We start from the raw sequence: 26,801 nt of genomic DNA, 5'->3' as shown, positions 1-26,801 counted from the left end.
TGGATTTAAAGCAAAAAACAAAAGAAAATATATGTTGGTATACTATGTAACTTGACCTTCACTACAAGAAACCTCAATCATAAATACACATATTGGCTCCAAAACAACAACACTTCACATGAAAAAAAGCTAATTATAAACAAAACAAACAAACAAAAATTGTCCATAAATTAAAGTTGTTTAAAATTTCCCTCTAAACCCCTAAAGACTCACATGGATCAACAAGGAGTTGTCAAGAGAAGACTAGCCGTTCTCGTCGGCTGCAACTACCCCAACACAAGGAACGAGCTTCACGGCTGCGTCAACGATGTTTTAGCCATGCAAGAAACTCTAACGACACGTTTTGGATTCAAACAAGAAGACATGGAGGTGCTAACGGACGAGCCAGAGTCAAAGGTAAAGCCCACTGGAGCCAACATCAAGGCCGCTTTACGTAGGATGGTGGAGAAAGCTCAAAATGGATCTGGTGGAGACGTCTTGTTCTTCCACTATAGTGGCCATGGAACTCGGATTCCTTCGGTTAAGCCTGCTCATCCTTTTAGACAAGACGAAGCTATTGTTCCTTGTGATTTCAACCTCATCACGGATGTTGACTTCAGAGAATTGGTTAATCAACTTCCTAAGGGAACGAGCTTTACCATGATCTCGGATTCTTGCCATAGTGGTGGTCTCATTGACAAGGAGAAAGAACAAATAGGACCATTCTCCTCTAGCAATAGATCTCTAGAAATGGAGACAACAACAACAACATTGCGTGCCTTGCCCTTCAAGGAAGTCCTCGACCACTTGAGTTCTCTAACCGGAATCTTCACTTCCGACATTGGAACACACCTACTCGAGCTCTTTGGTGGCGACGCTGGTCTAAAGTTCCGGCTACCGACTATTGATTTGATGGATCTTTTGGAGAAAATGACGTTGCGTGAAAGGCACGTTGACTCCGGGATATTGCTGAGCGGGTGTCAGGCCGATGAAACGTCTGCTGACGTAGGCGGTGGTGGCGGGAAGGCGTATGGAGCGTTTAGCAACGCGATTCAAACGGTGTTGAAGGAAAACGGAGGTGCCTTGAAGAACAAGGAACTAGTGATGATGGCTAGAGAAGTGCTTGAGAGACTAGGGTTCCAGCAACACCCTTGTCTTTACTGCAGCGATCAGAACGCTGACGCTACGTTCCTGTCTCTACCTTAATTTGAATTATGCAATTACATCTCGTTGTTCTCTTTTATTTGAATTTGTATCTTCAAAAAGTCTTTTGTGGTACGCACCACAGTTTAAAAGAAAGAATAATAAACTGTTGATGAAGGATATATCATGTCTCTATTGTCCCTTTGAAAATGTTTTAAATCTTTTTGTGCCAATAAAAAGCCAACATTCATTGGGTCAGGGTTAGACGAATGATGTTTTTCTATTAAAAAAAATCTGATTTTGAGACTAATATAAATACTTGTCTAACATATTGTTAATTCATTCATTCACATAATCAATTAGACAAATTCTAAACAAATATTTGCCTCGATTCATTTTGCTCTCTTTAAGTTTCTTTACTTTTTTATAAGTCGCGTTTGCTCACAATAGCTATAATACATATAATTTAACCAGTGGTCCAACGGATCTCAACGTGAATAACACCATTTCTTGAATTGATAAGATGGTACTTCTGGTTAATCCTTCCATTGGCAACAACATCGTCTAGATTTATATCTACATGTCCCAGTTCCTCCTGCATATAGAGATCATGCCAAGACATGAGTTGAAGCCAAACCAAACGTGCAGACAGGGTCTATAGAAAGCTCAGGTCAATGCATTAAGTTATTTACCTTGGAACGAAAGTGAAAACCTGTTCCTTTACTCATGACCTCAACGCGTATACTCTCTTTCAATGGCGGCTCTTCTAGTGTGAACTGGAACTCCTCGTTCCATCTCGGATCTCTTGTCTTCCTCAGCATCTAATCAATTAAACATAGCTCTGAGGCACTCTAATTATAAGCCAAATAGTATATTTAAGTTTATGAGTATATACCTTTGTTCTCTTCTTTTCTCCTCTGAAGAGAACAAGAGCATAAGGATTAGTATATTTCTTCTTGCCCTCTACATCTTTGGCTGATTGGATTGCAACCGAGAGTAGACCAGCATTGCTGAGAAACTCATCATCGTCCTCTGATGATTTCTCATCCTGAACATCGTTTCTGTACTTGAGGCTTTCATCTCTGAATGGCACATACCTGAGGTCTAACTCTAACCTTCCTCTTTGTTTCTTCTCTGGTACATCCATAACAATATTTGAATTCTTGATCAAATCCAAGTTAAACACCTTCTTCTCCCCAGGGTTAATTTTCTTCAAGGGGATCATCTGCATTCCCAATCTGTCATGCCCACCAACCTGACAAAGAGAGCAGGTTTAGTAAGGAGTTACACAGTACATTTGAACTAAGAGAAGAGATGCTGAGTGAGACCTTGTCCCAGTCAAAGACTTCTAGTTGAAGGACTTGTGATATTGGATCCTTCACAATGAGCTTGAAGTGTTCGTTCCACTCCGGGTTTAAGTTCCTCTTCTTGATAGTGGTTTTCTTTGCCGGAAGCTTTTCTCCGGTCAAGCTAAGCTTGACATAAGGATCAGATGTTCCAAGCAGATCCTTCTTGAGGAGATTGCGAGCTCTAATGATGTTCACATGAAGCAACCCTACAGGCTTCTTCACAGAAGCTCTACATCAGAAGTAAACAATCAGAGGGGAAAAGAAAAGAGTTTCCTGCAGGATCATTATTATTAGCACTTACGTTGAAGCATCAAGAATAGGTATCTCAAGAACTTGTGGCCAATGGTACATGCTTGAGACTTGCCTTTTAATAGTTTCCTGCAAAAATCATTATTATTAGATTAAATCCTCTGAGAAAAGATAATAACAATGAAAGAGCATAGTTCCAACTCCTACCAAAAGGAGAGTCATCAATGTAGCACCTGAACATATCTGTAGAGACCTGGTATGGACATGAGATCCCCACCAAGCACTTTTAATCCAAAATCAACATGCGGCTGCAAAGAAAATCCTCATGGTTGGTAATAAAGCAGACAACTTTCAAAATCTGTTCTGAGAGAATGTAACTAATACCTTTTCCATCAATGAAACTACAACGGCTCCGAAGCAAGGGAAGGTTGGTAGAAGAGGCTTCAGAGCTACTCGCATTATAGCGAAAATTTGGAGATCTACGAGCTTTAAAAGCAAGTATTTTAAACAGTCAAGATACTACTACAACTTGGTGTTTAAGCTTCTCTTACTGACCTGAACTTTGATTCGTAAAGACATGAGCTTTACAACCAAAACTATATTGGGATTGCCTGCCCACTTGACTGATGGTTCAAACAGAAGCTCCTTCTCGTTGGTCTCATAGAACTTAACACCTGCACTAAGATTAGGCACATTGCCCTTTGAGACCATTAGCACAGCTTACAGATGTGACAATTAAGTAAAAATGGGACTAGTTCTTGCCATGAACTGTGGGTGGAAGCGATCCAAGGCTCAGTGTTTCAAACTCTATAGATTCTATACAGAAAGTCCCAATGTAATCAGCAAAAATGGGTTGTGCAGAGCTCTTGATAATCTCACAAATAGCCTATAAACAAGATAAAAAAAAGTTCAAACTTATATATAGAAGCAAAATTTGATAATAAGCTTATTTATATAAGAATGCGCAAAGCCGAATGAAACATTGGTCTATTGTCTCAAACAATTTTTGAAGAAAATCGCGCAAATTTGTATTAAAAAATTCTATTGAAATTTTTATTAAATCGCATACAGCCTCCAAAATCTCAAGAAAAGAACCTTATCGAGGTAGGGCCACATGTATGAGAGAAACCTGTTAAACCAGTCAACCTGAATGCATGTAGTAAAACACACAATAGAAAGAAAGAGTATATTAGTGTGAAGTAATTAAGAAAGTAGAGTGATTAAATGTTTGAGTTTAACTTACTCTTTCGTAGTCAGGATTCTTCATCCATAGTGGGATATCAGGGAGAAGATCGAGAAGGAGAGTGATGCTAGTCTCAACTAGTGGCCTCGCTGGTGGATACTGGCAAATGGTTTCAAACAGTGTCCACATATTATCAAATCCTCAGGTTCCAATTCATCACCACACACGTTAAAGTAACAAACTTTAAGGTACCCAGATGATTAAAACAACATAATCAAACGAAAGACTCGATTTTTTTGTTTACCTCTTCGTGTGAAGGCTGAGAATATACGAAGACGAAGAATCCAACGACGAGTCCGATAGGGATTCCGATTGCGAAACCGAGGATCCCCAGCACACTCCCGAAAAATCCCATCTTTTTCGTTTTTTTTTCTCTAGATGATCTCGATGATAACGAAGAATGAGTGTATATGTAAATGGTAAAGAGAGACAGAGGAGAAAGAATCTAGTCCAAAACGGTAATGAAGAGAACAACGTTCTGATTCAACCGCCAATTTTTTCGTGACGAGAGTTTCTTATTGTTTTATTTATTTTCCATTTAAAAGATCAACAAATCACGAGATGACATTGGGGATGCTGAAATGACTTTAATACCCTTTTTTTGTTGGTTGGCCTAATTAAACTTTGATTATTAGCTCAAGTAGAAGATTATTTACTTGCTTTATGGTCCCAACAAAAACTTGTTTGACGAATACTGGAGATAGAAATGAATACGAGTTTGATTGGGTGATGATGACAAGTTTTAATCATTTTTTATGATATTTGAAATAAATCATGTCCTTACATTATTATGGATAAGTTTCTTCATACTATTTTTTTTTAAATGGTTATATATATTATACTAAGATCAGTGATTCATTTCTAAAAAATAAATAAAGTTGAAATGAATTTCGTAGACAATGTGTGAAAATTCAAACCAAGTTGATGTACCTTGTAGGCATTATTATGTGAATGGATAACGCGGTCTTCGAGTGTTTGCGTGTGTTATCTATCTTATTATCTGGATACATTAATTCTAGGACAATGACATTTTTCTAGAACACCTGTTTAATTTTCTTCTCTTTGATTTCTTTCCAAAACTATTAATAAAACGTCATAGCTTGTAATATTTTCTTTTCTTAGTATTCTAGTTAAATATTTTGTGGCAAAACAAAATTAATTTATGAATCTTAAATATTTTGTTTCCAACATCCATTAACAAAAATGTTAAAATCATATTTCAAACTAAACGATAACAAAAATACTAAAAGAAACTAAAGTGTCTTATGATAATAATATGCAAATCAACGGAAAATCGTGAAAAAGACAGAAACTAAAAAAAAAAAGAGAGCACAAGATCTACCGCGAAACCTGAAAAAAACGTTTGACATTACAATCTTTCTATATTCTAGTAAAATGTGTTGCATTTGAATTGATTTGTTCAAACGTTATTTTCATTCCAAACACGCGAAGCATGATACTTCTGACGTATAAAGTATCATTTGCGTCCTCCATTTTTTCTTTCAATGAGCTCTTTTGGTAGCATCTCAAACATTTCTAAGTACATTATCATGTGCTGCCTATAAGCTTTTTATATGAAAATATATCAATTGATGTCTAACTAAAACAAGTTATTCAAAAGTTACAAAAAAAAACAATTTATTCAAAATATTGTGTAATTAAGGCAAACGGTTATAAAAAAAAATTCAACACTAAGAAAATGATATGGTCAAAAATCTAAATAGTCTATGAAAATAATTTAAATAGTATTATTTTCAGTATAGTTTTAGACATATTCATTATTGGTCAAACGACTCAAACTATCTAAAGACCCTCTCTTTATCCAGGAAAATACCATACAATATATACTTTGATGAGAGATTAGAAACCACCACAAGCTGTCATGTACACGAGACGAGAGCAAGAGCCGCCACTAGGCTACTTGTCTTCCCACAACAAATATTATGGTTCAGAATTTATGAAATTACGATCTATATATGTGTTTGAAAATTTGTTTTTCTTGAATCTGACATTTGCCATATCTTTACCTACTTTGTGGTCATTCTATTATGTTGTTTTTTTTTTTGAAACTGGCTTCAATTATTATTATGTTGTTTTGTTCAAAAAATCTTAAGTGTACTTTCAAGTTGCAACATCATATATATTTATTTTCGATTTTATATTTGTCAACATCACTCTTATTTTTTTGTTTTTCTCGGTTGGAAACAACAACTGTAGATTCCTATAAGTTTTGTTTTTGTAAAAGGATACTCCATTATGAAACCTGTTCTCTGAATATCTAGATAGACTAGCTTTCCATATCCTTAGATATTTTTGCTCGAAAAGTTTTTGTACCAGCAATTTAGCTTTTTAAAGCCAAGTAGCCAACGTTTTGCCTCTACTCCATACGGTAAAATTTTCTTAGCAATATGATCAACTAGTACTTTTAATCAAACTTTTTTAAAAGTTGTCAGAAAGCACTTTATTCGAATGAGAAGGTGTTAATGTTCCTTTTAATGGCTAAAATGGAATATGAACGTTATCTCACAAAATAATACGTATAAATGTATCTGAACTTCATTTGGATATTGGATATTGGATATTGGATATTGGATGTTGGATGTTGGATATCGCTGCTGAAGCCAAACTCGTCGATCCTGTTTGAGTAATCTCCATGATGTGCATCTTCATACACTATCCTTATTTTTCCAATTTTAATTTCAAACATGTTTTCTAGTTTGGAGTCATTATTGATATCATTTATCAGAGTTATTCAAATGTATATTATAAAGTAAAAAAACTGTATATTCAGACATTTGCGTATATATGTACATTTCAAATATGTTGTTAAAAAAATGTACATTTCAAATCATGAATGTTAAGATGCCTTCTTATTTTTTCTATAAGAAAAATTATTGAATAAAGGCCATTCTGTAACGGGCTATTTTATATGATTAATAAAGAAAAAGGCCTACAAGCCCGGTCCAAAAACAACACCCCGGTTAGTTAGTGCAATTTGACGCGCGCACACTCGTAAAAGTTTGGTAATCCCACGCTAACATGCACCGACGGCGGAGTTTAAAATAATTTTAGGAAAAAAAAAATTCAATATTTAAAATACTTTCTCTCTCTCTCTCTCTCTCTCCACCTCCTCTTCTTCTTCTCCGTCGTTGCGCAACCGCACAGTTTCATATCGTTTCACTCTCCTCTCTCTCTCTTTTCCCCAAGTAACGATTCTACCGCTATTGCTTGTATCAGCCCCAACGGTTTCACAGTGTTTATTTGGTTAGGAAGCGAAAGAAAAGATAATATCTTTTTTTTTTGTTAATCGGAATCGGAATCTCGAATCTAGGGTTTTAGAGTGGTGGGTGGTTTAATCTGATCCATTGAGATGGGTAGTAGTAATGTCGAAATCCCCAATTGGCTAAAGGCCATGCCTTTGGCACCCGTCTTCAGACCCACAGACACCGAGTTCGCAGATCCCATTGCTTACATCTCAAAGATCGAGAAACAAGCAAGCGCCTTTGGGATCTGCAAGATCATTCCTCCTATCCCCAAGCCATCGAAAAAGTATGTCTTTTGCAACTTGAACAAGTCGCTTCTGAGGTGTCCTGAGTTAGCTTCTGGTGTAGACGTTTCGAAGCGTCTTGGTCAAGAGGATAGAGCTGTGTTCACCACTAGACAGCAAGAGCTAGGCCAGGCTAGGAAAAAGAGCAGAGGAGGAGAGGGTGGTGATGTTAAGCAGGTGTGGCAGAGTGGTGGCGTGTATACGTTGGAGCAGTTTGAGTCAAAGTCGAAGGCTTTTTATAAGAGTCAGTTAGGGACGGTTAGAGAAGTGTCGCCGGTTGTGGTTGAGGCGTTGTTCTGGAGAGCGGCTTCGGAGAAGCCTATGTATATAGAGTATGCGAACGATGTCCCTGGCTCGGCTTTTGGCGAGCCGGAGGGGCATTTCAGGCATTTCCGGCAGAGGAAGAGGAGAGGGAGAGGGTTTTACCAGAGGAAGAATGGTGAGAGTTCGTTGCCTGTTGTGTCTCCGAGTTTATCAGCTCAAGATCCATCCAAGAAGAAGAATATGGATGTTGTTGTTGTTGATGAAATGGAAGGTACTGCAGGGTGGAAGCTTTCAAACAGTTCGTGGAACCTTCAGATGATCGCACGTTCGCCTGGCTCTGTGACACGCTTCATGCCGGATGACATACCTGGTGTGACGTCTCCCATGGTTTATATCGGTATGTTGTTCAGCTGGTTTGCCTGGCACGTTGAGGACCATGAGCTTCACAGTATGAATTATCTTCACACTGGCTCGCCAAAGACTTGGTACGCTGTCCCTGGTGATTATGCGCTCGATTTCGAAGAGGTTATCCGCAAGAATTCTTATGGCAGTAACCTTGATCAACTGGGTACGTTCTTTCTGAAAAAACACTGCTAAAGATGATACATATGAGGATTGATAGTTTAGTCTTTGGAAAAATGCCTTAAGATCTCATTGCTTTAACGTAATGATAGATACTAGACATTGCCACACTTGTTCTGTTTTTCATTAACTGTTTTCTATTCTTTGTAACTGTCAGCTGCTCTCACCCAACTAGGAGAAAAGACAACTCTTGTATCACCTGAGATTATAGTTTCATCTGACATTCCTTGCTGTAGGTAGGCCTTTTTTATTTTATTTGACCTTTAACTTCTGTTATGTGGAGATGTGAGGCACTATGTGAAAATTTTCTTACTTTCTTGTTCTGCTATATTTTCTATGTAGGTTGGTACAAAATCCTGGTGAATTTGTTGTGACTTTCCCAAGGTCTTATCATGTAGGATTCAGCCACGGTAAACATTCTTTCAAGTCTTAGTGATTGCAGTCTGTTCCTTCCATTTTGCACTTCTCAAAGGGTTTGGGAAAATGAAAAAAAATGAATAAAGCTTTGGAGAAAAGGGGTGTTTTACGACATAGCATGAGGTATTGATCTTCTAATCAGGAGAATGAAGAACCATATAGTTATATCAGTCACAATAGTATAAGTGGATAGTTTGGCTTAGATTAGGATTACATATTTGCCAAAAAAATTTAAAAAATCCTTAACTAAGGAGATTTAATCTGACGTTTTCTAGGTTTTAACTGTGGGGAAGCCGCCAATTTTGGAACTCCACAGTGGCTCAACGTAGCTAAGGAAGCTGCTGTGCGTAGGGCGGCCATGAATTATCTCCCCATGTTGTCCCATCAGCAGCTTCTATATCTCTTGACCATGTCCTTTGTTTCAAGGCAAGGCAACATTTCAATTTTCCCTTTGTACATAGAACCCGTTAAGTTTTGTTGGACCATATTTTGTTCTCATATTCATGTAAATATTATTTTTTTCCAGAGTGCCACGCTCGTTGCTGCCAGGTGGTCGTAGCTCCCGGCTGAGAGATCGACAGAGAGAAGAAAGGGAGTTCCTTGTGAAGAAAGCTTTTGTAGAAGATATATTGAACGAAAACAAGAATCTATCTGTTCTACTTGGAGAACCGGGCTCTCGTTTGGTGATGTGGGACCCTGATCTACTTCCGCGTCATAGTGTCCTGGCTCTTGCAGCTACTGGAGTTGCTACCACTCCTGCGGTTTCATCACCAGCAGAGGCAAAAAGTGAAATTGAGAATAAGGAGGAGAACCCTAGTCTTTTAGAGGAATTGAGTTTGTTCATGGAGAAGCTGAAAGATGTGTACTACGACGATGATGACGGTCAGCTTAATGATTTCCAAATTGATTCTGGAACCTTGCCATGTGTGGCGTGTGGCGTTCTTGGCTTCCCTTTTATGTCTGTGGTACAGCCTTCTGAAAATGCATTAAAAGATCTCTCAGAGAGACAAGGAGAGATAGGTAACCAAACCCTCATTTTTTAATCTAAACCATGGACTAACTACGGTATCTAATTGTACTTCTATTAATCCTACAGATGCTCTGGAAGATAAGGCAGAGTCATCAGAAAAGTCTAACTGTGAGTGGAACACGTCATCCAGATATATAAGACCTCGCATTTTCTGCCTTGAACACACTATCGAACTTCAGAGACTGCTGCAGTCAAGAGGTGGACTGAAGTTCCTTGTAATTTGCCATAAAGGTAAGTATAAGATTGTGTTAAAGTCCGTTGATTGTTGTTGATCATTCTTTTTTGTAACCTTTATTGGAATTGTTTGCAGACTTTCAGAAATTTAAGGCGCATGCGGCTATAGTGGCAGAGGAAGTGAAAGTCCCTTTCAGATATGATGATGTCTTGTTAGAGAGTGCGTCTAAAGAAGAGCTGAGTCTAATTGATCTTGCAATCGAAGGTGAAGAAAATAACGAGTACGGCGCAGACTGGACCTCGAAACTCGGCATCAACTTACGGTACTGTGTCAAAGTGAGGAAAAATTCTCCTACTAATAAGATTCAGCATGCGCTGTCTCTAGGTGGCTTGTTCTCGGACTCGAGCCACGTGCTGGATATGTCAACTATCAAATGGCTGCAGAGGAAATCACGCTCAAAAGCTAAACCCTGCTCTACTACCTCGGGTTTCACATCTCGTGAACGTCTTGAGGTAAAAGCAGAGAGAAGATTAGGGGAGAAAGAAGAAGTTGAATCACAAGGGGGAAGAAAGGAAGAAAAGATCATCCAGTACTCGAGAAAGAAAAAGTTGAATCCCAATGCCAATAGGTCACGTCATGCTAGTGCAGTTGATTCTGAGATGAATAATGAGATTGGAGACTCTGCTGATCTTACTTCCGTAACCAGAGAGCACCAGGGACACTCTGTGGCCCTAGAACCTAGAACTACTAACGCTAACAGTGAGGAGGAAGAGCAATCACAGGTGGTGCTACCTACCAATAGAGAAGCTGTATCTGAAGATATAAGGCACACTGAGCAACAAGAAGAGCAAACACATTCTTCAGCTCAAGTGGGTTTAGAAGTTTCTGAAACCAACATTGCTAGTGAGAAGATAGTTGTGGACATGGTCCGTGACGATGACCCTCTGGCAAGCAACGGTGATGAAGCTTCTTCAAGTGGCTTGCAAGCTGCAGATGATGAAAATAGCATGGAGAGCGAAGTTGCAAGCTCAGGAAACACCAAGGTTATCGTGGAAGCAAAGAAGAAGCGGAAAATAGAATTAGAGTCTGAGACGAATGATTATCATCCAGAGAGTAGCATTGGTTTCATAAAGAGTCCTTGTGAAGGGTTGAGGTCAAGGGGAAAGAGGAAAGTGACATGCGAAGAAACTTCATCCAATCTCAATGAAGCGAGCGATGAAGAGAAGAAACACACTGCGAAAAGGCTCAAGAAAACTCCAAATACTGGCTCAACGACAACTCAGCACAACCTTTGTTACCAAGAGGGATGCAAGATGACGTTCAAGAGCAAAGCGGACTTAGCAGCTCACAAGAGGAACCGATGCACGCACGAAGGGTGTGGGAAGAAGTTCAGGGCTCACAAGTATCTGGTGCTTCATCAGCGCGTTCATAACGATGAAAGACCATTGGCGTGCCCTTGGAAAGGATGTTCAATGAATTTCAAATGGCAATGGGCGAGGACTGAGCATCTGCGTCTGCACACTGGGGAACGACCGTACAAATGCAAGGTCGAGGAGTGTGGGCTTTCGTTTAGGTTTGTGTCGGATTATAGCCGTCACAGACGGAAGACTGGACATTATGTGACATAGAGATTGTGGGGATGCAAGAGAGGTTAAAAGAGCCTCTCTCTGTGGAATTGTTGTAAACTTTAGTTCTGGTTTGTTGTTTTACTTTTTAGTTTGATTGTCTAGTGTTTTCATGTCTCTTTCTGTAGTGTTTCATTTTCATGAAGGTTGCCTCACACTCTTTTGTTTTTGCTTTGTTTTTTAACTAAGTCACAATCGGCTTTTAAAATGTTGTTAATGTGAATGATTCTCGTACAAAATCTCTTACTGTATGCTTAAAATTTTATGTAATTTTTTTTAATTTGAAACATAACTTATAAACTTGGAATCTATGTCAGATACGTTTGAAGTATGAGCTATGTGTAGATGGATTTGAGGAACACGTGTATAAACTTGGAATGTATGTCAGAATCAGATGATGTTTATTACGTACACGTGAGTTCACCATTATCCTCAATTTTTATATATGCAGGTTGGGTTTGCAGTTCCATGAAGGATTCGAATATCTATAGCGAAAGCGATTACGTATCTTAAAAAAAAATAACAAAGAAATGAGATGTAATTATTTAATTAATGATAGGGGCATTCTGTAGCAAACCACCTCGTACCTCAGCATGGCAGCGACTAGTAATACATACTAACCCCATTCACGATATTAGGCTTTTAACTAATCCAAAAGGTGCTGACAATAAAAACTAATCCAAAAAGGTCATTGACCAATATACAAACATCTGTTATCCAAGTAAGTAATTCCAATTCCTTTTTAATTACAATTTTTCTTTAATATATAGAAAAAGATTTTAATCCAGATTCTCTTAAGATAGACCATAAAAAAATTAGTTTTTATCAGGGAAAAAATTTACAATAAATGGGAAACAAATGGAAATTAGGTAATTTTATGGATTTATTATCATATGGAAATTGGGTAGTTTTTAGAGATCAAAACTATTTTTAAAAAGAAGACACGTGGACGAATCGTAACGGGTTATGGGAAAAAGAGCGGGGTTTTAGGATTAACAAACAAACCGCCTCCCGATAAACCAACAACACGACGGTGTGAAACGGCTTTTAAATATCTCTCTGCCGTCTTCCCGATCGCTCTTTCGTTTTTTTTTTCTATTTCAACGGTTGCGATTCTCTCTCTCTCTCTCTCTCTCTCTCTCCGACCAAACCCATCTTCGTAGGTTTCCTTTTCTTTCTTTGTTTCTGCGCTATGATCATGTTACCAATTGAACAATCTGTTGATTTCATTTAAACTCCGGTTTCTTTCTCCTTCTCCGGATCACGCATGCATCTGATCACGCGTTACCCTCTTTTGCAGGAAACTCAATACTACACGCAACACCAAACCCCAAAGACTCGATCTTTTTGGCTGTTTGTGATTATAAAGTTTGATACTTTTCAGTTTTTTTTTGGATTTAATGGGGTATAATAATCAGCCTGATCCAGATGCTCTTCGGTGGGGTCTCCACGACCTCGAGGTTTGTACACTCACAAACGCTGGCTCTTGCCGCAGCGTAACGCGTTACGAGACGGATGGTGTTGCTCACGGCTATGTTAGAGAAGGTTACAACAACAACAACAACCAGCCTTTGACTGGTAGTTATGTAGACAATGATGCTGTCATCGCTCAGTTTTACCAAGACGAGTTGTCCAGAGTTGATCGAGCTGAAGCATCTGATGATCCTAGTCGAACTTCAGTTGTTGAACAAGAGTGGCCTCATCAAGGGGAAGCCATTGGTATTTCTCATGAAAGAGATGACGTGGAAGATAAGAACGTTGCAAGGTTAGGGAATCAAGGGGAGGGAAGTTCACCAGGTCGTGATGATGATGAATCAGTTTGTTCTGTAGAGATAGAGGAAGAATCTTGGTCTGAGTTTGGGAAGCGGCTTAACCAAATGATTCCTATTGCTGTAAGTTCATCTTCTCTTTGTCATGGATCTAGATCAAGTCATCATAAGCCTATGTAAGCTTAAAGAGTCCCTGATTTTTGCAGCATGTGCCTAAAATCAATGGAGAGTTACCGTCAGAGGATGAACAGGTTTCTGATCATCAACGGCTTTCTCAGAGGTATGTCTGGTTATGGTTCTGTTGTAACCTGTTAGCTGTTGTAAATGATCATTGTCTTGATTACATTATAGAGCGGTCTTCTTTAATTCTATAGATTTATTTGAATGGATAGTGAGAGAACTCTTCTTCTTCTAATGGTAACTATACGCTACAGATTGCAGCTTTATGGCTTGGTGGAGAATAAGATTCAAGGAGATGGAAACTGCCAGGTTTATTTCTCTCTTCTTCTTGTTTCTGGTTACGGTTTGCAGATGTAACTTGTTCTAGCAGTGTGTGACTTGTTTTGTATTGTCTTTTCTCAGTTTCGAGCACTATCAGACCAGCTTTACCGCTCTCCAGAGCACCATAGTGCTGTCAGAGAACAAGTTGTTAGTCAGGTTGGGTTATAGTACCAAGAAAAGAAATCTAATTCTCCCATTGTCTCAGTGATGATTTGACGTTCTAGTTTGTTGTTTTCAGCTGGCGTATAATAGAGAGATGTATGAAGGTTATGTTCCAATGGCGTACAACGACTATCTTAAAACAATGAAACGGTCTGAAACTCTTTCTCTTCTCTCAGTTCTTTCCACTGGTATATTAATCGTGATTTATTATGAACATAGGAATGGAGAATGGGGTGATCACGTTACTCTACAGGCTGCTGCGGATTGGGTACTTACACAACCTTAGCTCTTAGTACATTGTTTGCGTGTAAGAATATTTAAGGGGTTGACATATGAAATGAGGTTTTGGCAATTTTGTTTTTGCTGTGATTGGCAGTTTGGTGTTAGGATGTTTGTGATAACTTCATTCAAGGATACATGTTACATTGACATCTTGCCTCATTTGCAGAAGTCTAATCGCCGTAAGTTACTTCTCAATGTTCTAATTAGTAACAGTCCTTTTTTTTCTTCATAATAATAATGCATTGGCTTGTGAATCAGTTATATGTTTAAGCTTCTGGGCTGAGGTCCATTACAATTCAATCTATCCTGAAGGAGGTATGTAATGCTTCTTATATGATATAAACATCCATGGAGTTATGTTGAATCAAATGTTAAGTTGAGTTTTGTGTAGAGCTGCCGGCACCTGAGGGCAAGAAGAAGAAGAAGAAATTTTGGGTTTTCTGAGCTCTGATTTCTTCTGAAGGGAGCACAAAGAGGAAACAAGTCTAAATCCATCATCATGTTTATTCTTTTTTTACTAACGTAACTTAGAATCTATAGAGCAAAAATGATCTTGTGTATACTGAATCCCATTAAACCATAGACCCCATAGTGTGCTGAAAAGTTGTGTACTTTTTTATATGTTGTTGGAATAAATCGATAAAAGGAAGGTTACAGTTCTTGCCCGCCAAAGATCCCAGTCTGAGTGTGTAACTATAGTAGTTAATTACATGTGACAAAAAGAAGCGTTTGATATTGCAATAGACTTCAGTATCTGTTTAATCTACTCGAGGAACCAACCTTATACTAAAAACAATCAGAGGGGAATAAAGAGCAGCAGAGTCTTGAGACTGTTAAGTTTCAAGTGATTGAATCGTTCTCTATCATCTCCCGCACTTCATTAACCACAAAATGCGCTTTGTGGCCACCGATGACTTCAGCTTGTTTCTGATTATCTCTCCATAACTGCAGAGGGAACAAGACACGTAAATTAGAAAGAGTTTAAGATCCAAAATATAAAGATCATTTTCAAGGCATGGGAAACAGATAAAACCACACCTGAATCGTTGGCATTTTCTGCGTTAGAGTGTTCCAAACAAAGGTTTCATTCTTCAGTAGTTGTTATATCAACAATAAAGACACCCAAAGTATTTTCGAAAAGAGTGAGTTAACCAAAAGAGGAAGGTTCATTACCGTAACTCCTGCACGAGAAACAAGCTTGTATGGCACAGCGTTGACATCAACATGATAAAACCGCAGCCTGGAAAAGTATAAACAAGATCTAAAGCCTGTCACAGCAGTCGCAAGCATTGCCAATGAAGAAGAACAATAACAGAAAAAAAAGCTAACCTTGGGTAGAACTCAGCAGCGAGCTTTTCGAGTTTGGGCCTCAAGTATATACATTTCCTGCACCAAGCTGCCATCCTACAAAACAACCATCCATATAAAACACACAAACAGAACATAAAGACGAATCAGAACCAAACAAATCAAAGTCAAAGTCTTTTTCACAAATCCTAAAAGCCTCACCAGACGATCACAACTGATTCACCGACCCTCTGAGCTTCCTCCATCACCTCATCGAAGTGGCTCTCGCTACTTATCGGACCTAGCTCGACAGACACCGGCGAGTCATCCACCTCTTGCCTCCTCGCATCGATTGCTCGGACTCTCCCCGTTGCCAAGATGCTTTTCCCGGGAAAAGATAGAAACTTTAATCTCGGCTGTTGATAGAACGAGCTCGAGAGTTGACGAGGAGGAACCAAAGGTGAGATCTTTGGGTTTAAAGATCTCAGAGAAGGAGACAAGTTCACAATCTCTGACATTCTCTTTCACTCCAAAAAGACTTCTCACCAACAAGATTAGTAAATAATAAATGGTCACTATACTCAGTTTTAGCAAAAAGCCCCCCATGTTTTAATGAAAGTATCAGATTAACTCCATTTCTTTTTTATGAGACAATAAAACCCAATTTCGAGACGATCATGATTCATGAGTGTTCTTTTAAGGCTATTCATGTTACAGCAGGTAATCTTTTTAAGACAATGAAAACTTTGTTTCAAAATTTTGTACAAGCGTGTATACAATTTGATTGGTGAATGAACTTTTTTTAGCTAGCTGTCTCTGGACGCAGAGAAGTTGATACCATCTTCAGTATTCCTAGTGAATGTTGGGCATAGCCATTTGATTATGTTGGACCCTAACACCTGTGAAAAGGAATCAAACCTTTTACTGTCAAGTTCTTGATCTGAAGAACGAACACAAAAGATAGAGAGAGAGAGTTAGATTGCAAAGAAAAGGTACCGAGGTGATGTTTTTGTAAACGCCACGATCGAATTGATGCCTATAGCTTTGTCCTGATTTTCTAGCTAACCATAAGGCCCGCTTTGAATCATAATGCTACATAGAAAAATTTGACCATTTAGGCACTGTCAATTAATCTATTGTAGGCAAAAAGAAGTCGAATGTATACATACCTCAATGGTGGTCATATTGTGGGCGATCAGGTAGATATGCCAACCAAGGAGAGTCCCGAGTGTTATGCTTAGTCCAATCATGAAGACCCCACAAGCAACCTAAACAGTTAACACAATATTGATAAGTGTAAGACTATGGACTAGTAACATATGCTTCTTCTAAGCAATACTCTTTATCTCGAAATAAAGCTAGATTTGCTGATAGATATTACTTACCATGAAAGTTTTTAGTGGAACATTTCCTGCGTATGATTCCCCGTTCTTGAAAACGCAGCAAACCAGCAATACCTATATAATAACATTCATACACTTAAGAGGAGAGTCTCACCCCATAAGAAAAGACACAAGAAATGGGATTATAACGTACAGTGGAGTAGATGCAAGCCACAGATGCATAAAACACAAGAAGGAAGAAAGCCTTGTAGTTTGCATAGCCAACACAGTTATTTATCCATACGCAATGGTGGTCCTGTACATAAACAGACACATCTAAGGGAAAAAAAAAAAAGAATCTTCTGGTAAAGTTTTGACTCGATCAAAAAAGTGTTACCTACCATCTTCAAGACGCATCTTCTGCAAACTCGACAATGGTGAGTCCTTAGAGGCTTATATGCAAAGCACTTATCACACTTCCTTGCTTCTATACCCTAATATTAAGTTTAATTCAACATGAATACATTATATCTCAATGATTAAGCCATTTTTCATAATGTTAACACCAACCAGAAAAAAAAAACATTTAAGCTACTCATCATTCAAGGCAGAAAGATCAGCTTCTCATATAAGAATCTTCTCACAAGATTTAGGATTTAGGGTTCTAAGAGCACCAAACACACAAAGACTCTTGGTTTCCATACAAACCAAGAGATCATCATATACAGAGGGACACAGGGGCTTATACGCAAAGAACTTATCACATTTCATTGTTTCTGTAGCCTAAGAAACAAAATCAATCGAATTTTATCAATTAAGCTACTCATCATCATCATTCAAGACAAAAAGGATCAGCTTCTAATATAACAATCTGCTCAAAAGATTAGAGATTTATAATTCTAAGAGCATCAAAACACACAAAGTCCCTTCCTTTATCGTATTCTAAACCCTAATCCAATCATACATTTAACTTCCCAAGCAAACCAAGAGATCATCAAACACAGAGGAGCTTACGTTATTACTACCGGACCAGCTAGAACTCTCAACATCAGGAGCGTAAGATGAAGGGACACGACCCGGATCTAAAAGAACGCAAATTGAGAGGGAGAAGAGACAGAGAGACGCCAAGAGGGTGAAGACCAGTGCGTTTAGCTTCCCAGCTGAGCTTCGTAGACCAACCCAATCATCGATGAACACGAAGAGTGTGATGTAGTAGACCAAACCCATCACCAGAATCACCGAAAGGACCGGGATCGAGAAGAATCTCCGGCAACTCATCGCCAGATCTCTCCGTCGTTCGCAAACTCGCCACCGGTTTATGTTAAAAAAAAGAAAAATCAAGCGAGTCAAACTTACAAGAAATAAACACGTGGCAGTATGTGATTCGCAGCCGATACGAAGCCATTCAGAAATGTTTAGTAGTTTCGTTAATGGGCTTCTTTCTGAAGTATTGGGCTTACATTAAGATCCATCAACTGTTTTTGAATAAATAATGGAATACGTCATTGAGTAGGGGAACAAATGACGTTGCTTATGGTCTTTCAGAGTTTTAAATGTGGTATGTGTGATTTTTTTGTGAATGGTATGTCACAATCAAGTAATACGTCAGAAGAATTCAAAATAGTGTATACATTGTATGTATGACAACACATATAGTACAAATAACTCGTTGGAGATTGTACTATGAATGGATTACTACCATAAGTTCATTGTCTACCATGTGATCGGTGTCCCTTACATTTATTGGTATAATCTGTTTCTACGTGTTTTATTCTATCTCTCACTATAACATTGTTAAATTTTATGCTTAATTAGACAAATCAATATTATGCTATACAGCTTGGATTTGTTAAAGATTTCACCAATACCTATATCTAGATTTTGACCCGCGCTTTAAAAAGCGCGGGACTAATTCTCTTTTAAAATTCTACAAATTTTTTAATTATAAGATTTTTTAAAATTATAAGATTATGTGTTTTTATATATGATAACCATATACATTTAAAATTTACTGATTGTTTATGTTATAATAATAGATATTAGATATGATATATAAAAAAATTATATTTATATTTATGAAATTATTTTTAAAGAAGTTAATTGTTTAGAAAAATATTGTATTAATTTTAATTTACTCTAAAGTATTATATTTATATACTAAAGATATTTTCTCATTACATATTTTAATATTATTATTGCTCATCTTATTTTTTATTGATAATATTTTATTTGATCATTTAGATGCATATATTTGTTCCAATTATATAAAAATACTACTATATAAGTTGAAAAAATGAATGATATTTCACATTGCATATTTTGATATTATTCTTTACAGATTTTAACTTTTAATGACTATTTATTTATTTATTTAATTAGATGCATATATTTTTCCAACCATATAAAACTCAACTATAAAAATTGTAAAATGGAAAGTTTATGATTTTTTTTTCTCATATTAGGAAAATACACTACAAAAAACACTTCAATTAATTTGTAGCTAATAAATAAATTATATTAGTTTAATTTATTTATTATCCGCAAAATTAAGTATATTTCATATGATTAAAAATATCTAATTATTCAAAAAAAAAATCTAGTCGAAATTTTTTTGCTATGGATATGATAAAGCTTTACCTATAGTAAATGCTAATTGCTAATTAGCATTTATGGTTTTTTTTGGTTTGTAAAGAAAATTTATTTGTTACCATAAATGTGAGATATTTCTATTATTTTGTAAATATGATTAAAATCCAAGGGTAGAATCCTAAATTTTTAAAATAGGATCATGTTTTAATAGTATAGATGTTGCAACATAAAAATCATGACTTTGGGTGATAAAATATTTTTAATGGTTATTTTTGTATAAAATATCATTGAATATGATCTTATTAATAAATATGTTATACTGCTATTTATGGCTTTGGGACTGAAATAGTGATATATTAGAATACAATGGTTGAGTAAAATATTAAAATAAATATTTTACTTTTATTTAAACGTGAATTGCAGAAGATAATTATTTTATATGATTCGTTTTTTCTTGGCAATCGTAGAAGATTTTATTTATAAATATAGTTGTGTAAATATTGCAATTAACTGATCTTTCCTAAAATGCAGGGAAATAGGCCTAAACGATCTGTTACATTTATAACTATTCTCTTATATTATTTAGGATATGCTATGTGTAGAGATTAAATAATGTGTCTAACTAAATTCTAATAAATAGGTCCAAACAATCTTTATAAGTAGTTTATCAAGACTGCTTCTTTTTTAATAGAATATATTCTTTTAAAATCAAATAAAATTACTGTTTACACAAATGATTAAGGAAATTTATAAGGGTCAATGACTATATTGAGAAAAATATTAGATTTGTAGTAAGAGAGTAGAGAGAGGTGGGAAGAAAAAGTACGAGAAAGGGGGTGATATGGTTAGTTAGTGAAATATAGGTTTTTTTTTGGTTATAGGATCAAAATTCCCAATTTATAAATGCTGGAGATCATTTAATTTGCAGATTATTATTCGTGTAAGAGGAAAACCCTAATCAGTATTCCATTAGCCTAGTGTAAAACTGAAAGACTTTTAGTTTAGGTCAATTTTGAACAACAATATTCATGGACATATGTGTACATTATAATCCATGTATACTAGCTAAGACTTGGCTACAGAATGATAGAGAACCGGTTTATTGTCCTTCACATACAAAAGAAGGAAAATATGTTTATTAGTTTGAGATTACAGTCAATGTTGGTCTCATGTTATATATAGACATGCAGCGACTGAGACTGAAACTAACTTTTAAATGTGATAAGACTAACTCCTACTTCTTTTCATTAATTTTTGTATATAACAAATGTAATATGTACGTAGAGTGTTTGTGTGTGTGTATCAAATGTACCGTCTACACTCGATCACCACTATTTCGTATTGACTAACTCCTTGTACTTGTTCTCTGGCTTTGGTGGAACAAAATAAATATTTTGGCAATTTATAATCAAATACTTGAGAATGCTTATAATATTTGGTTTTGGGTCTTTTGGTGAGATATACAGAATAACTTCATACTTAGTGAGAATTGAGATGTTAGTGAGCGCAATAGATCTTGATCCCAAATCAACACCAACTCTTTTTGACCCTTTACTCTAGCTATTTGATTTCCCTTTCATCAGTTATGCCAAAAAGACAAACCAACTCAAAATCGTCCTTAATTGCATGCCCTACCTGCCACAATATCTTTAGATTCTCCATCTTCTTCAATGGTCTTTTGTGGGGCAATTCACATTTTTCTGAACTTAATTTCTTTTATTTTGGAACCAATATTAATTCCATTAATGTTTCGATACGATGCATATATCAAGTTGTGGTGTGTCTCTTTCCAAAGTTTACTAATGATTAGGTATCGTCTGTAATAGTATCCATGTATACGTGGGATAGCATCAATCATTTAAATGTTAAGTGTATATGTTTCGACTAAGAGTCTATATATGGGATAATTTATATATGGCGTGTACATATATATTTTTATCTCTAACTTTCTATACCTGTCTTGTTGATGACTCCACCAATCTTGATGTACCGACTTACTCGAATCCTTTTGGTCCAAACTTTTTTAGTTTTTTTTCCACAAGAAACTAAATTATTATACGAAAATGTGTTCACATGCTCTCTTCTTATTTTCTTTTACAGATATTTAAACGAAAACAAAGGGACAAATATTTCTCAAGTTGAGCCACTTGAAAACAAAGTTCTGGTACAATGTACAACACTCCATAATGTTTGATTTGATTTGGCATACAAACCATATTTATAATACTACAAATTAGAACAATAACAGAGAATTAAGATCAAATGATACCTCAGAAATAGAAGTTGAAAGACTTGGATAAATGTTACTACAATCGTGTTGTGAAACTGAGAAATGTCTGGAGACGAAGTTTATAACAGATAGTAAAAAATTAAAATGACACAAGTATTCGATTTGTGGTCAATGTCGTGTTGTTCTTGATCATCGCATTACCTATAAGGATGCAATTCAAAGGGGCATAAAGTATTACGATCCTGAAATACAGTTCAGATATATCGCATAACTTTATACATCCATCCATTCATCAATATCAAATACAAAATAGTTTTCATTTCACTGTAATAAATCCCTAATCCGTCAAAGAAAATATAGACAACACACAAAATGGATGAGATATATGCGATATATGTATATATGCAATATATATAAGTGTAAAGCTGTAAAACATGTTTAAACACAGAAGAAAAATAGAGATTATAAAAGTAATCAAGATGGAAATATAGTTTTCAGTTTCTTACCGAAGATCCAGACATCATTTCTTTCTGAAGCGTTAGGTGTTTGGTAGCCGTTGGTTGTTGATGCAGCATCATCAAGATTCTCATATACATATCAGAACCCTAATTAATATAATTTAGGGTTTTTTCAATTTCCATGTGAATCTTAATGGTGCTGCACCTACAGAAAACGACTGATGAGCTCTCTTCCACGGATCCGTCGAGAACTTATATCAGATTTACACACACACTAAAGAGATCGAGTATATATTACTATACAAATTAACAGAACGAAAAGAAATTTGATTGAATAGTCAGTAATAATAATTGCTAACTAGACAAGCAGAAAAAAGATCTGATTTATCTTTTCGCTATGTCTATTCTATCTGAGAAGAAGAAGTGAAAGAAACAAGGAGACGAGTAAAGTAGATATATAGCTGAAGACTGAAGTAGAGAGAATACGTTCCAGAATCCAAGGGCTGACGTGTCTATCTGTAAATGGTTCGTTTCCAAACAAAATACGGAATATTCTGTTTTAGACCGTATTCATTTTTGTAGGGACAAATAAAATTGCGTGAAAAAAAATACTGACTGGTTAGTTATTTTCCGATCTGTCGAAAAGTCTCAGACGCAACAAACCAATATTGTACTAACTTTCTATCATAAATGCTGATCTAACTTTTTTTTGGTAAAAAGATGCTTATTTAATTTTAAAATCTTTTTAGTGAGAGAAGAGTATGTACGTATACATTACATACATATGCATAGGTGTGTACGATAAGCACTAGACAGGGAGTGAGAGGGGCAAGTGAAGAAGAGGCTTGGAGCAAGGTATTTATAGAGACGCAATACCTTAGGTAAATTAAACCGAACGGAACCGGACCATATTTATGGTTTTCTTGTTGTTTCGTTTATCGTTTTTTAACCGAACAGTCAATTCGGATCCGAACCCTACAAATCCTTCATTCAAATATCAAACAATATAAAATTATATTTTGTATTTGTTTCCAGTAATATTAGATTTTTTTATATTTCATATTAAGAAGGATATCTTGTTTGTTTTTCATAATTCATATTTAAGAAAGATATCTTGTTTGTTTAGAAACCTTATTTGCATTTTTGTTAAGATAAGTTTTCTAAACAAAAGATTTAACACCAAGTTCGAATAGTCCACTTACACTGGCAAAAAAAGAAGAAGATATGTTTCTCTATATTGATATGATGAGGTGTTTACATGTTCTAATTTTTATTGTTTCTTACTGGTATATTAATTTAGTAATTTGGAATGCTATCATTCTGTATGTTTTTAATGATGTCGTCATTATGTGTTGCTGTTCAATTTTAATTATAGATCAATGGATTAACATATACTGTAGTTCTCTTTCGGTTATGTATAGAGAATTCCGCTAAATGCATTAAGAGCTATGCTGTAACATACGCATATATATAAACTCTGCCTATTTCATAAAAAAAACAAAAAAAACTGTTCATATTAATGTTCATATGAATGCTACATTATATATATATTTTACTGAATTTTAGTTTAAACAGTTTCACAAACATTTAAAACGGATCAAATTTTGGATTGTCTATCCATACACCAAATATCAATTTCCTATAAAATATGGATGATGAATATCGAGCTAGATTGTGTTTAAAAAAAAAAAATCGAGCTAGTTTTCATTCAAGCTGACACTGATATATACTCAAGGTTAGGATGGCCCTTATGACCCCAAGATTAAACATCGTGAGTGCGGCCACACTACAAAAGTATTGGTCTTGCCAAGACCGTCTTGGTGAGTTATAATGAAATCATATGAACAACATGTCCTCTGAAAAGAATTACCACTGCGATACATATCAGTTTCCTTGCTATAGTGTAGAGATATGTGAATAAATTTAGAACGAAGGTCTTATAATGATGTGCATCTCCGAAGACTTACAAAATTTATGGGATAAAAACCGATTTCAAGATGATGGTGGGTTTTAACTTTTCATCGACTCTCGGCTAATCTAGAGCATTAACTAGTACATACAACTACATCTACCAATTAGATAACATAAGCATTTGATTTAACTATAAATAAAAAGAAAATGCTTGTAAGTGAGTGTGTATACACGTAAAGTGCTCAGGACAAGTTGATAAACATAGTACACCACACATCAAACAGAGAGAGATTCCTTGTCTCCCACACTATCACCTGAAGATCATCAAAGACCACAAGGCTTTATAAAACTAGAAACCAAAACAACTATGCATGTTTTTTTAAGATAAAACCACTATGGATGCTACCATTTTCCTTCTTAATATTAATATACATTACAAAATTTACCACTTTAAAAACTTAAAAAAACACTCGTAAGTGGATAAAATGCTTCATTCACATGGACACCACTTTTTCGATCCTCTTTTTGCCATTAAAGTGATGTCTTTTCTCCAAAAGCTGGTATATTAATAATTATTATGCATTTGCTGATATGTATAACTTAGTGTTGATAAAAAGTAATAATAACAATTAAAATAAGAGAATAGTCAGGGCAGTACTACTAACTAGCTAAAATATTATTTGGATCTTAGAATAACAATACAGTTGAATGTTTGGAAATAAATTTAGGCATAGAAGAAGAGTGTTACTTTTCTTAAGAAACGAAAATATTGTTACATTAAGTTTAAGTTGGTGTTTAAAAAAAAAAGAAGTTTAAGTTGTTGTAATGTATTTTTCTGGGAATAAGTGAACAAAATATTTATACTCAACATCATCAAACAAAATCTACCAAGAAGAGAAAAAAAAACTGACATGCTAAATTGCTACTCGTAAGATATGGTGTCAGAGACAATATCAGCAATGCTAATGCCATTAACAGACAAATAGATGAGTAAAAGGTAAAAACAGGTGAAAGAGTGGTAGTTTTTTTTTTTGAGAAAGTGGTAGTTATGTTAGATCTATATAGGTTAAGTAAATACATAACAACAACTTTAAGACATCATGTAACAACAATTTATTTATGAAAATAACATCGATCAGGCGCAGGTTCTAAGCAAGACCTACCTCGGATTGGAAATAAATATTATTTATACACCTGCGATTAGATCTATATAGGTTAACTAGTACTATTATCTGTACGTAGATATTCAAAACTCTTAGAAATACTCAACTTTCTTAAAAGCATTAGATAATTGTCAAAAAAACGTTGCAGGCAATTATTTTGTTTGGGAAGATGGGTTTTCCACCCGTATCATGGCAGACAACCTGGTACCTTTGCATCGTTCCACGTTTTGATAGGTTATATCTCGTTGTATATTCCATGACTCCGTATTTTCTACTTGAAACATCTTCTTAGTAAGCCTTGTTCAAAAAAAAAGAAAAAAAATTCTCAGCAAGAATTTAATTTGCATTCTTTATTCTTTGTAGATATCTCTAATGACATTTAATATGTTTATTAGGTCACGAATCTTGACTCAAGGCTGATCAAGAGGAAAACCACAGTGTGAACGTACATAATGTACAGACCCCGACTCAATGGTGTACTGAGATATCGTTTTACAATTATTTTTGTATATTATGTTCTTAAAAACTTTTTTTCTGAATCTTGACAGCCCATTTTAGTAATTGTGAAGCAAACCTTGGGTAAGATATTTTATGTAGGTACGTCACCATCTCCATCACAATCACGATATGTTCGTTCGATATAATCATTTTTACAGTTTTTTAACGCAATTGTTTTTGCAATTACACAAAACATTTCAACTAAAAAAATAATCCTTTCAATTCTTAGTTTTGAAATGACTATTTGGCAAGCTTATATTTTCCGGAGTAACTTAAATATTTTTATCCCAATGATGAATGAACTTTTTTTTATCATAGACCATACAAATTTTGTGTTCTACGACTGATGAGCCTTGTTTCTTTCATATCTTTTCTTAATTAGTGATCTAAGTCAATTACATGTGTCCACATGGGAACATGGATGGTTAGAACCAGTTCACATGATTACTATTTTTTAACTTCGTCATTTGTCAGAAAGAGCATCGTTTTTATATATCTACTACTACCCATGTAAGACCTTGAAAAATTGTAATACTTCATAGTTTATACCAAAGTGATGTTTATCACTTTATTTTGTCATAGTGTTTACCCGTACGTCATGGACTCATGATATTTCTGATTTTCTCCAAAATTATTCTGGCAAATCTATGTAAAACAATTAATAATACTATTGAACACTTTTTCATCATACTATTCAACACGATACCCTACACTGCTGCACATGCACTGCAGAAGTTATACATCCTGCATATGTATATATCTATTTAAATTTTCTAAAAAGTATATATTTATTTAGTAAAGCTAGATATGGTCTTGCTCTGATTTATAAATAGACGACAAAAAAAAACTAGACATTCGATTTTGTAAAATTTTCATATCATAAAACACTTAGAATACAAAGGCTTTCTTTCCTGCTTGTAGAGATACTGAATCTTTTTAAAACCATCAGAAATTCAGAAAACTTCACAACCTTTGTTAGCCTGCTAAAACAGCTAATTTTTTTAAATTGAGGCAGTATTTTTGTTT

The 26,801-nt window shown here is 35.6% G+C and overlaps 6 protein-coding genes and 1 long non-coding RNA gene across 14 annotated transcripts; 3 read left to right on the top strand and 4 right to left on the bottom strand.

Moving 5' to 3' along the window:
• Positions 1-46: 46 nt before the first annotated feature.
• Positions 47-1,304, top strand: LOC106372681 (metacaspase-9-like). The gene has a single exon (XM_013812948.3). It carries the CDS (start codon positions 214-216, stop codon positions 1,183-1,185), a length of 972 nt encoding a protein of 323 aa, XP_013668402.2. The 5' UTR covers positions 47-213; the 3' UTR covers positions 1,186-1,304.
• A 134-nt stretch (positions 1,305-1,438) lies between these two features.
• LOC106372679 (synaptotagmin-3) lies at positions 1,439-4,480 on the bottom strand. 4 transcript variants are annotated; one of them, XM_013812945.3, is made up of 12 exons: positions 4,208-4,480; positions 3,964-4,062; positions 3,816-3,866; positions 3,483-3,606; positions 3,276-3,394; positions 3,105-3,206; positions 2,954-3,028; positions 2,773-2,849; positions 2,451-2,700; positions 2,018-2,377; positions 1,815-1,943; positions 1,439-1,717 (listed from the first exon to the last, which is right to left on the bottom strand). In XM_013812945.3, the coding sequence occupies exons 1-12, from the start codon at positions 4,316-4,318 to the stop codon at positions 1,589-1,591; spliced, it is 1,626 nt and encodes a 541-aa protein (XP_013668399.1). In that variant the 5' UTR covers positions 4,319-4,480; the 3' UTR covers positions 1,439-1,588. The 4 variants fall into 4 exon arrangements, with proteins under 4 accessions (XP_013668399.1, XP_013668400.1, XP_048598593.1 ...); XM_013812946.3 differs by lacking the exons at positions 3,816-3,866; positions 3,964-4,062; positions 4,208-4,480 and having other exon boundaries at positions 3,105-3,199; XM_048742636.1 differs by lacking the exons at positions 3,483-3,606; positions 3,816-3,866; positions 3,964-4,062; positions 4,208-4,480 and having other exon boundaries at positions 2,928-3,028; positions 3,276-3,293.
• Positions 4,481-7,047: 2,567 nt separating this feature from the next.
• Positions 7,048-11,826, top strand: LOC106372678 (probable lysine-specific demethylase ELF6). Its single transcript, XM_013812944.3, has 7 exons — positions 7,048-8,342; positions 8,514-8,592; positions 8,699-8,766; positions 9,049-9,199; positions 9,300-9,793; positions 9,870-10,034; positions 10,114-11,826. The coding sequence occupies exons 1-7, from the start codon at positions 7,334-7,336 to the stop codon at positions 11,604-11,606; spliced, it is 3,459 nt and encodes a 1,152-aa protein (XP_013668398.2). The 5' UTR covers positions 7,048-7,333; the 3' UTR covers positions 11,607-11,826.
• A 212-nt stretch (positions 11,827-12,038) lies between these two features.
• Positions 12,039-14,976, top strand: LOC106372527 (OVARIAN TUMOR DOMAIN-containing deubiquitinating enzyme 9). 4 transcript variants are annotated; one of them, XM_048742639.1, is made up of 10 exons: positions 12,557-12,762; positions 12,904-13,495; positions 13,579-13,652; positions 13,807-13,861; positions 13,955-14,029; positions 14,112-14,185; positions 14,255-14,303; positions 14,412-14,496; positions 14,576-14,632; positions 14,694-14,976. In XM_048742639.1, exons 2-10 carry the CDS (start codon positions 13,004-13,006, stop codon positions 14,759-14,761), a joined length of 1,029 nt encoding a protein of 342 aa, XP_048598596.1. In that variant the 5' UTR covers positions 12,557-12,762; positions 12,904-13,003; the 3' UTR covers positions 14,762-14,976. The 4 variants fall into 4 exon arrangements, with proteins under 4 accessions (XP_048598595.1, XP_048598594.1, XP_048598596.1 ...); XM_013812756.3 differs by having other exon boundaries at positions 12,571-12,762; positions 14,709-14,976; XM_048742638.1 differs by lacking the exon at positions 12,557-12,762 and adding an exon at positions 12,039-12,324 and having other exon boundaries at positions 14,112-14,303; positions 14,709-14,976.
• Positions 14,912-16,160, bottom strand: LOC106372528 (thioredoxin-like 3-2, chloroplastic). 2 transcript variants are annotated; one of them, XM_013812758.3, is made up of 5 exons: positions 15,827-16,160; positions 15,647-15,721; positions 15,491-15,557; positions 15,356-15,373; positions 14,912-15,262 (listed from the first exon to the last, which is right to left on the bottom strand). In XM_013812758.3, the coding sequence occupies exons 1-5, from the start codon at positions 16,120-16,122 to the stop codon at positions 15,158-15,160; spliced, it is 561 nt and encodes a 186-aa protein (XP_013668212.2). In that variant the 5' UTR covers positions 16,123-16,160; the 3' UTR covers positions 14,912-15,157. The 2 variants fall into 2 exon arrangements, with proteins under 2 accessions (XP_013668212.2, XP_013668213.2); XM_013812759.3 differs by lacking the exon at positions 15,356-15,373.
• A 112-nt stretch (positions 16,161-16,272) lies between these two features.
• Positions 16,273-18,307, bottom strand: LOC106372683 (probable protein S-acyltransferase 15). Its single transcript, XM_013812951.3, has 7 exons — positions 17,941-18,307; positions 17,328-17,420; positions 17,141-17,242; positions 16,990-17,061; positions 16,774-16,872; positions 16,601-16,696; positions 16,273-16,503 (listed from the first exon to the last, which is right to left on the bottom strand). Exons 1-7 carry the CDS (start codon positions 18,202-18,204, stop codon positions 16,411-16,413), a joined length of 819 nt encoding a protein of 272 aa, XP_013668405.1. The 5' UTR covers positions 18,205-18,307; the 3' UTR covers positions 16,273-16,410.
• A 3,274-nt stretch (positions 18,308-21,581) lies between these two features.
• LOC111201542 lies at positions 21,582-24,665 on the bottom strand. Its single transcript, XR_002654760.2, has 2 exons — positions 22,252-24,665; positions 21,582-21,946 (listed from the first exon to the last, which is right to left on the bottom strand). It is a non-coding gene; the product is annotated as an uncharacterized LOC111201542 (long non-coding RNA).
• Between the last annotated feature and the right edge of the window lie 2,136 nt (positions 24,666-26,801).

This window comes from Brassica napus, chromosome A10, assembly GCF_020379485.1.
Source record: "Brassica napus cultivar Da-Ae chromosome A10, Da-Ae, whole genome shotgun sequence".
In the NCBI taxonomy this organism is placed as follows: Eukaryota; Viridiplantae; Streptophyta; class Magnoliopsida; order Brassicales; family Brassicaceae; genus Brassica; species Brassica napus.
This window is presented reverse-complemented; position numbering and strand designations above follow the sequence as displayed.

What these genes read in the sequence shown, in the direction of transcription:
- LOC106372528 (XM_013812758.3), bottom strand. Translation starts at nt 16,122, where the DNA reads ATGTCAGAGATTGTGAACTTGTCTCCTTCTCTGAGATCTTTAAACCCA. An exon ending in GAATCAGTTGTGATCGTCTG is followed by an intron (nt 15,722 to 15,826) that starts GTGAGGCTTTTA and finishes GTTGTTTTGTAG; the next exon opens with GATGGCAGCTTGGTGCAGGA. An exon ending in GCTGCTGAGTTCTACCCAAG is followed by an intron (nt 15,558 to 15,646) that starts GTTAGCTTTTTT and finishes ATACTTTTCCAG; the next exon opens with GCTGCGGTTTTATCATGTTG.
- LOC106372527 (XM_048742638.1), top strand. Translation starts at nt 13,004, where the DNA reads ATGGGGTATAATAATCAGCCTGATCCAGATGCTCTTCGGTGGGGTCTC. An exon ending in ACCAAATGATTCCTATTGCT is followed by an intron (nt 13,496 to 13,578) that starts GTAAGTTCATCT and finishes TGATTTTTGCAG; the next exon opens with CATGTGCCTAAAATCAATGG. An exon ending in TTTGCAGAAGTCTAATCGCC is followed by an intron (nt 14,497 to 14,575) that starts GTAAGTTACTTC and finishes CTTGTGAATCAG; the next exon opens with TTATATGTTTAAGCTTCTGG.
- LOC106372681 (XM_013812948.3), top strand. Translation starts at nt 214, where the DNA reads ATGGATCAACAAGGAGTTGTCAAGAGAAGACTAGCCGTTCTCGTCGGC.
- LOC106372683 (XM_013812951.3), bottom strand. Translation starts at nt 18,204, where the DNA reads ATGAGTTGCCGGAGATTCTTCTCGATCCCGGTCCTTTCGGTGATTCTG. An exon ending in GCTGGTCCGGTAGTAATAAC is followed by an intron (nt 17,421 to 17,940) that starts GTAAGCTCCTCT and finishes ACTTAATATTAG; the next exon opens with GGTATAGAAGCAAGGAAGTG. An exon ending in TTCCACTAAAAACTTTCATG is followed by an intron (nt 16,873 to 16,989) that starts GTAAGTAATATC and finishes TTAACTGTTTAG; the next exon opens with GTTGCTTGTGGGGTCTTCAT.
- LOC106372679 (XM_013812945.3), bottom strand. Translation starts at nt 4,318, where the DNA reads ATGGGATTTTTCGGGAGTGTGCTGGGGATCCTCGGTTTCGCAATCGGA. An exon ending in TGTGGCCCTACCTCGATAAG is followed by an intron (nt 3,607 to 3,815) that starts GTTCTTTTCTTG and finishes TCTTGTTTATAG; the next exon opens with GCTATTTGTGAGATTATCAA. An exon ending in GTTTTCACTTTCGTTCCAAG is followed by an intron (nt 1,718 to 1,814) that starts GTAAATAACTTA and finishes CTCTATATGCAG; the next exon opens with GAGGAACTGGGACATGTAGA.
- LOC106372678 (XM_013812944.3), top strand. Translation starts at nt 7,334, where the DNA reads ATGGGTAGTAGTAATGTCGAAATCCCCAATTGGCTAAAGGCCATGCCT. An exon ending in TCATGTAGGATTCAGCCACG is followed by an intron (nt 8,767 to 9,048) that starts GTAAACATTCTT and finishes GACGTTTTCTAG; the next exon opens with GTTTTAACTGTGGGGAAGCC. An exon ending in AGAGAGACAAGGAGAGATAG is followed by an intron (nt 9,794 to 9,869) that starts GTAACCAAACCC and finishes TTAATCCTACAG; the next exon opens with ATGCTCTGGAAGATAAGGCA.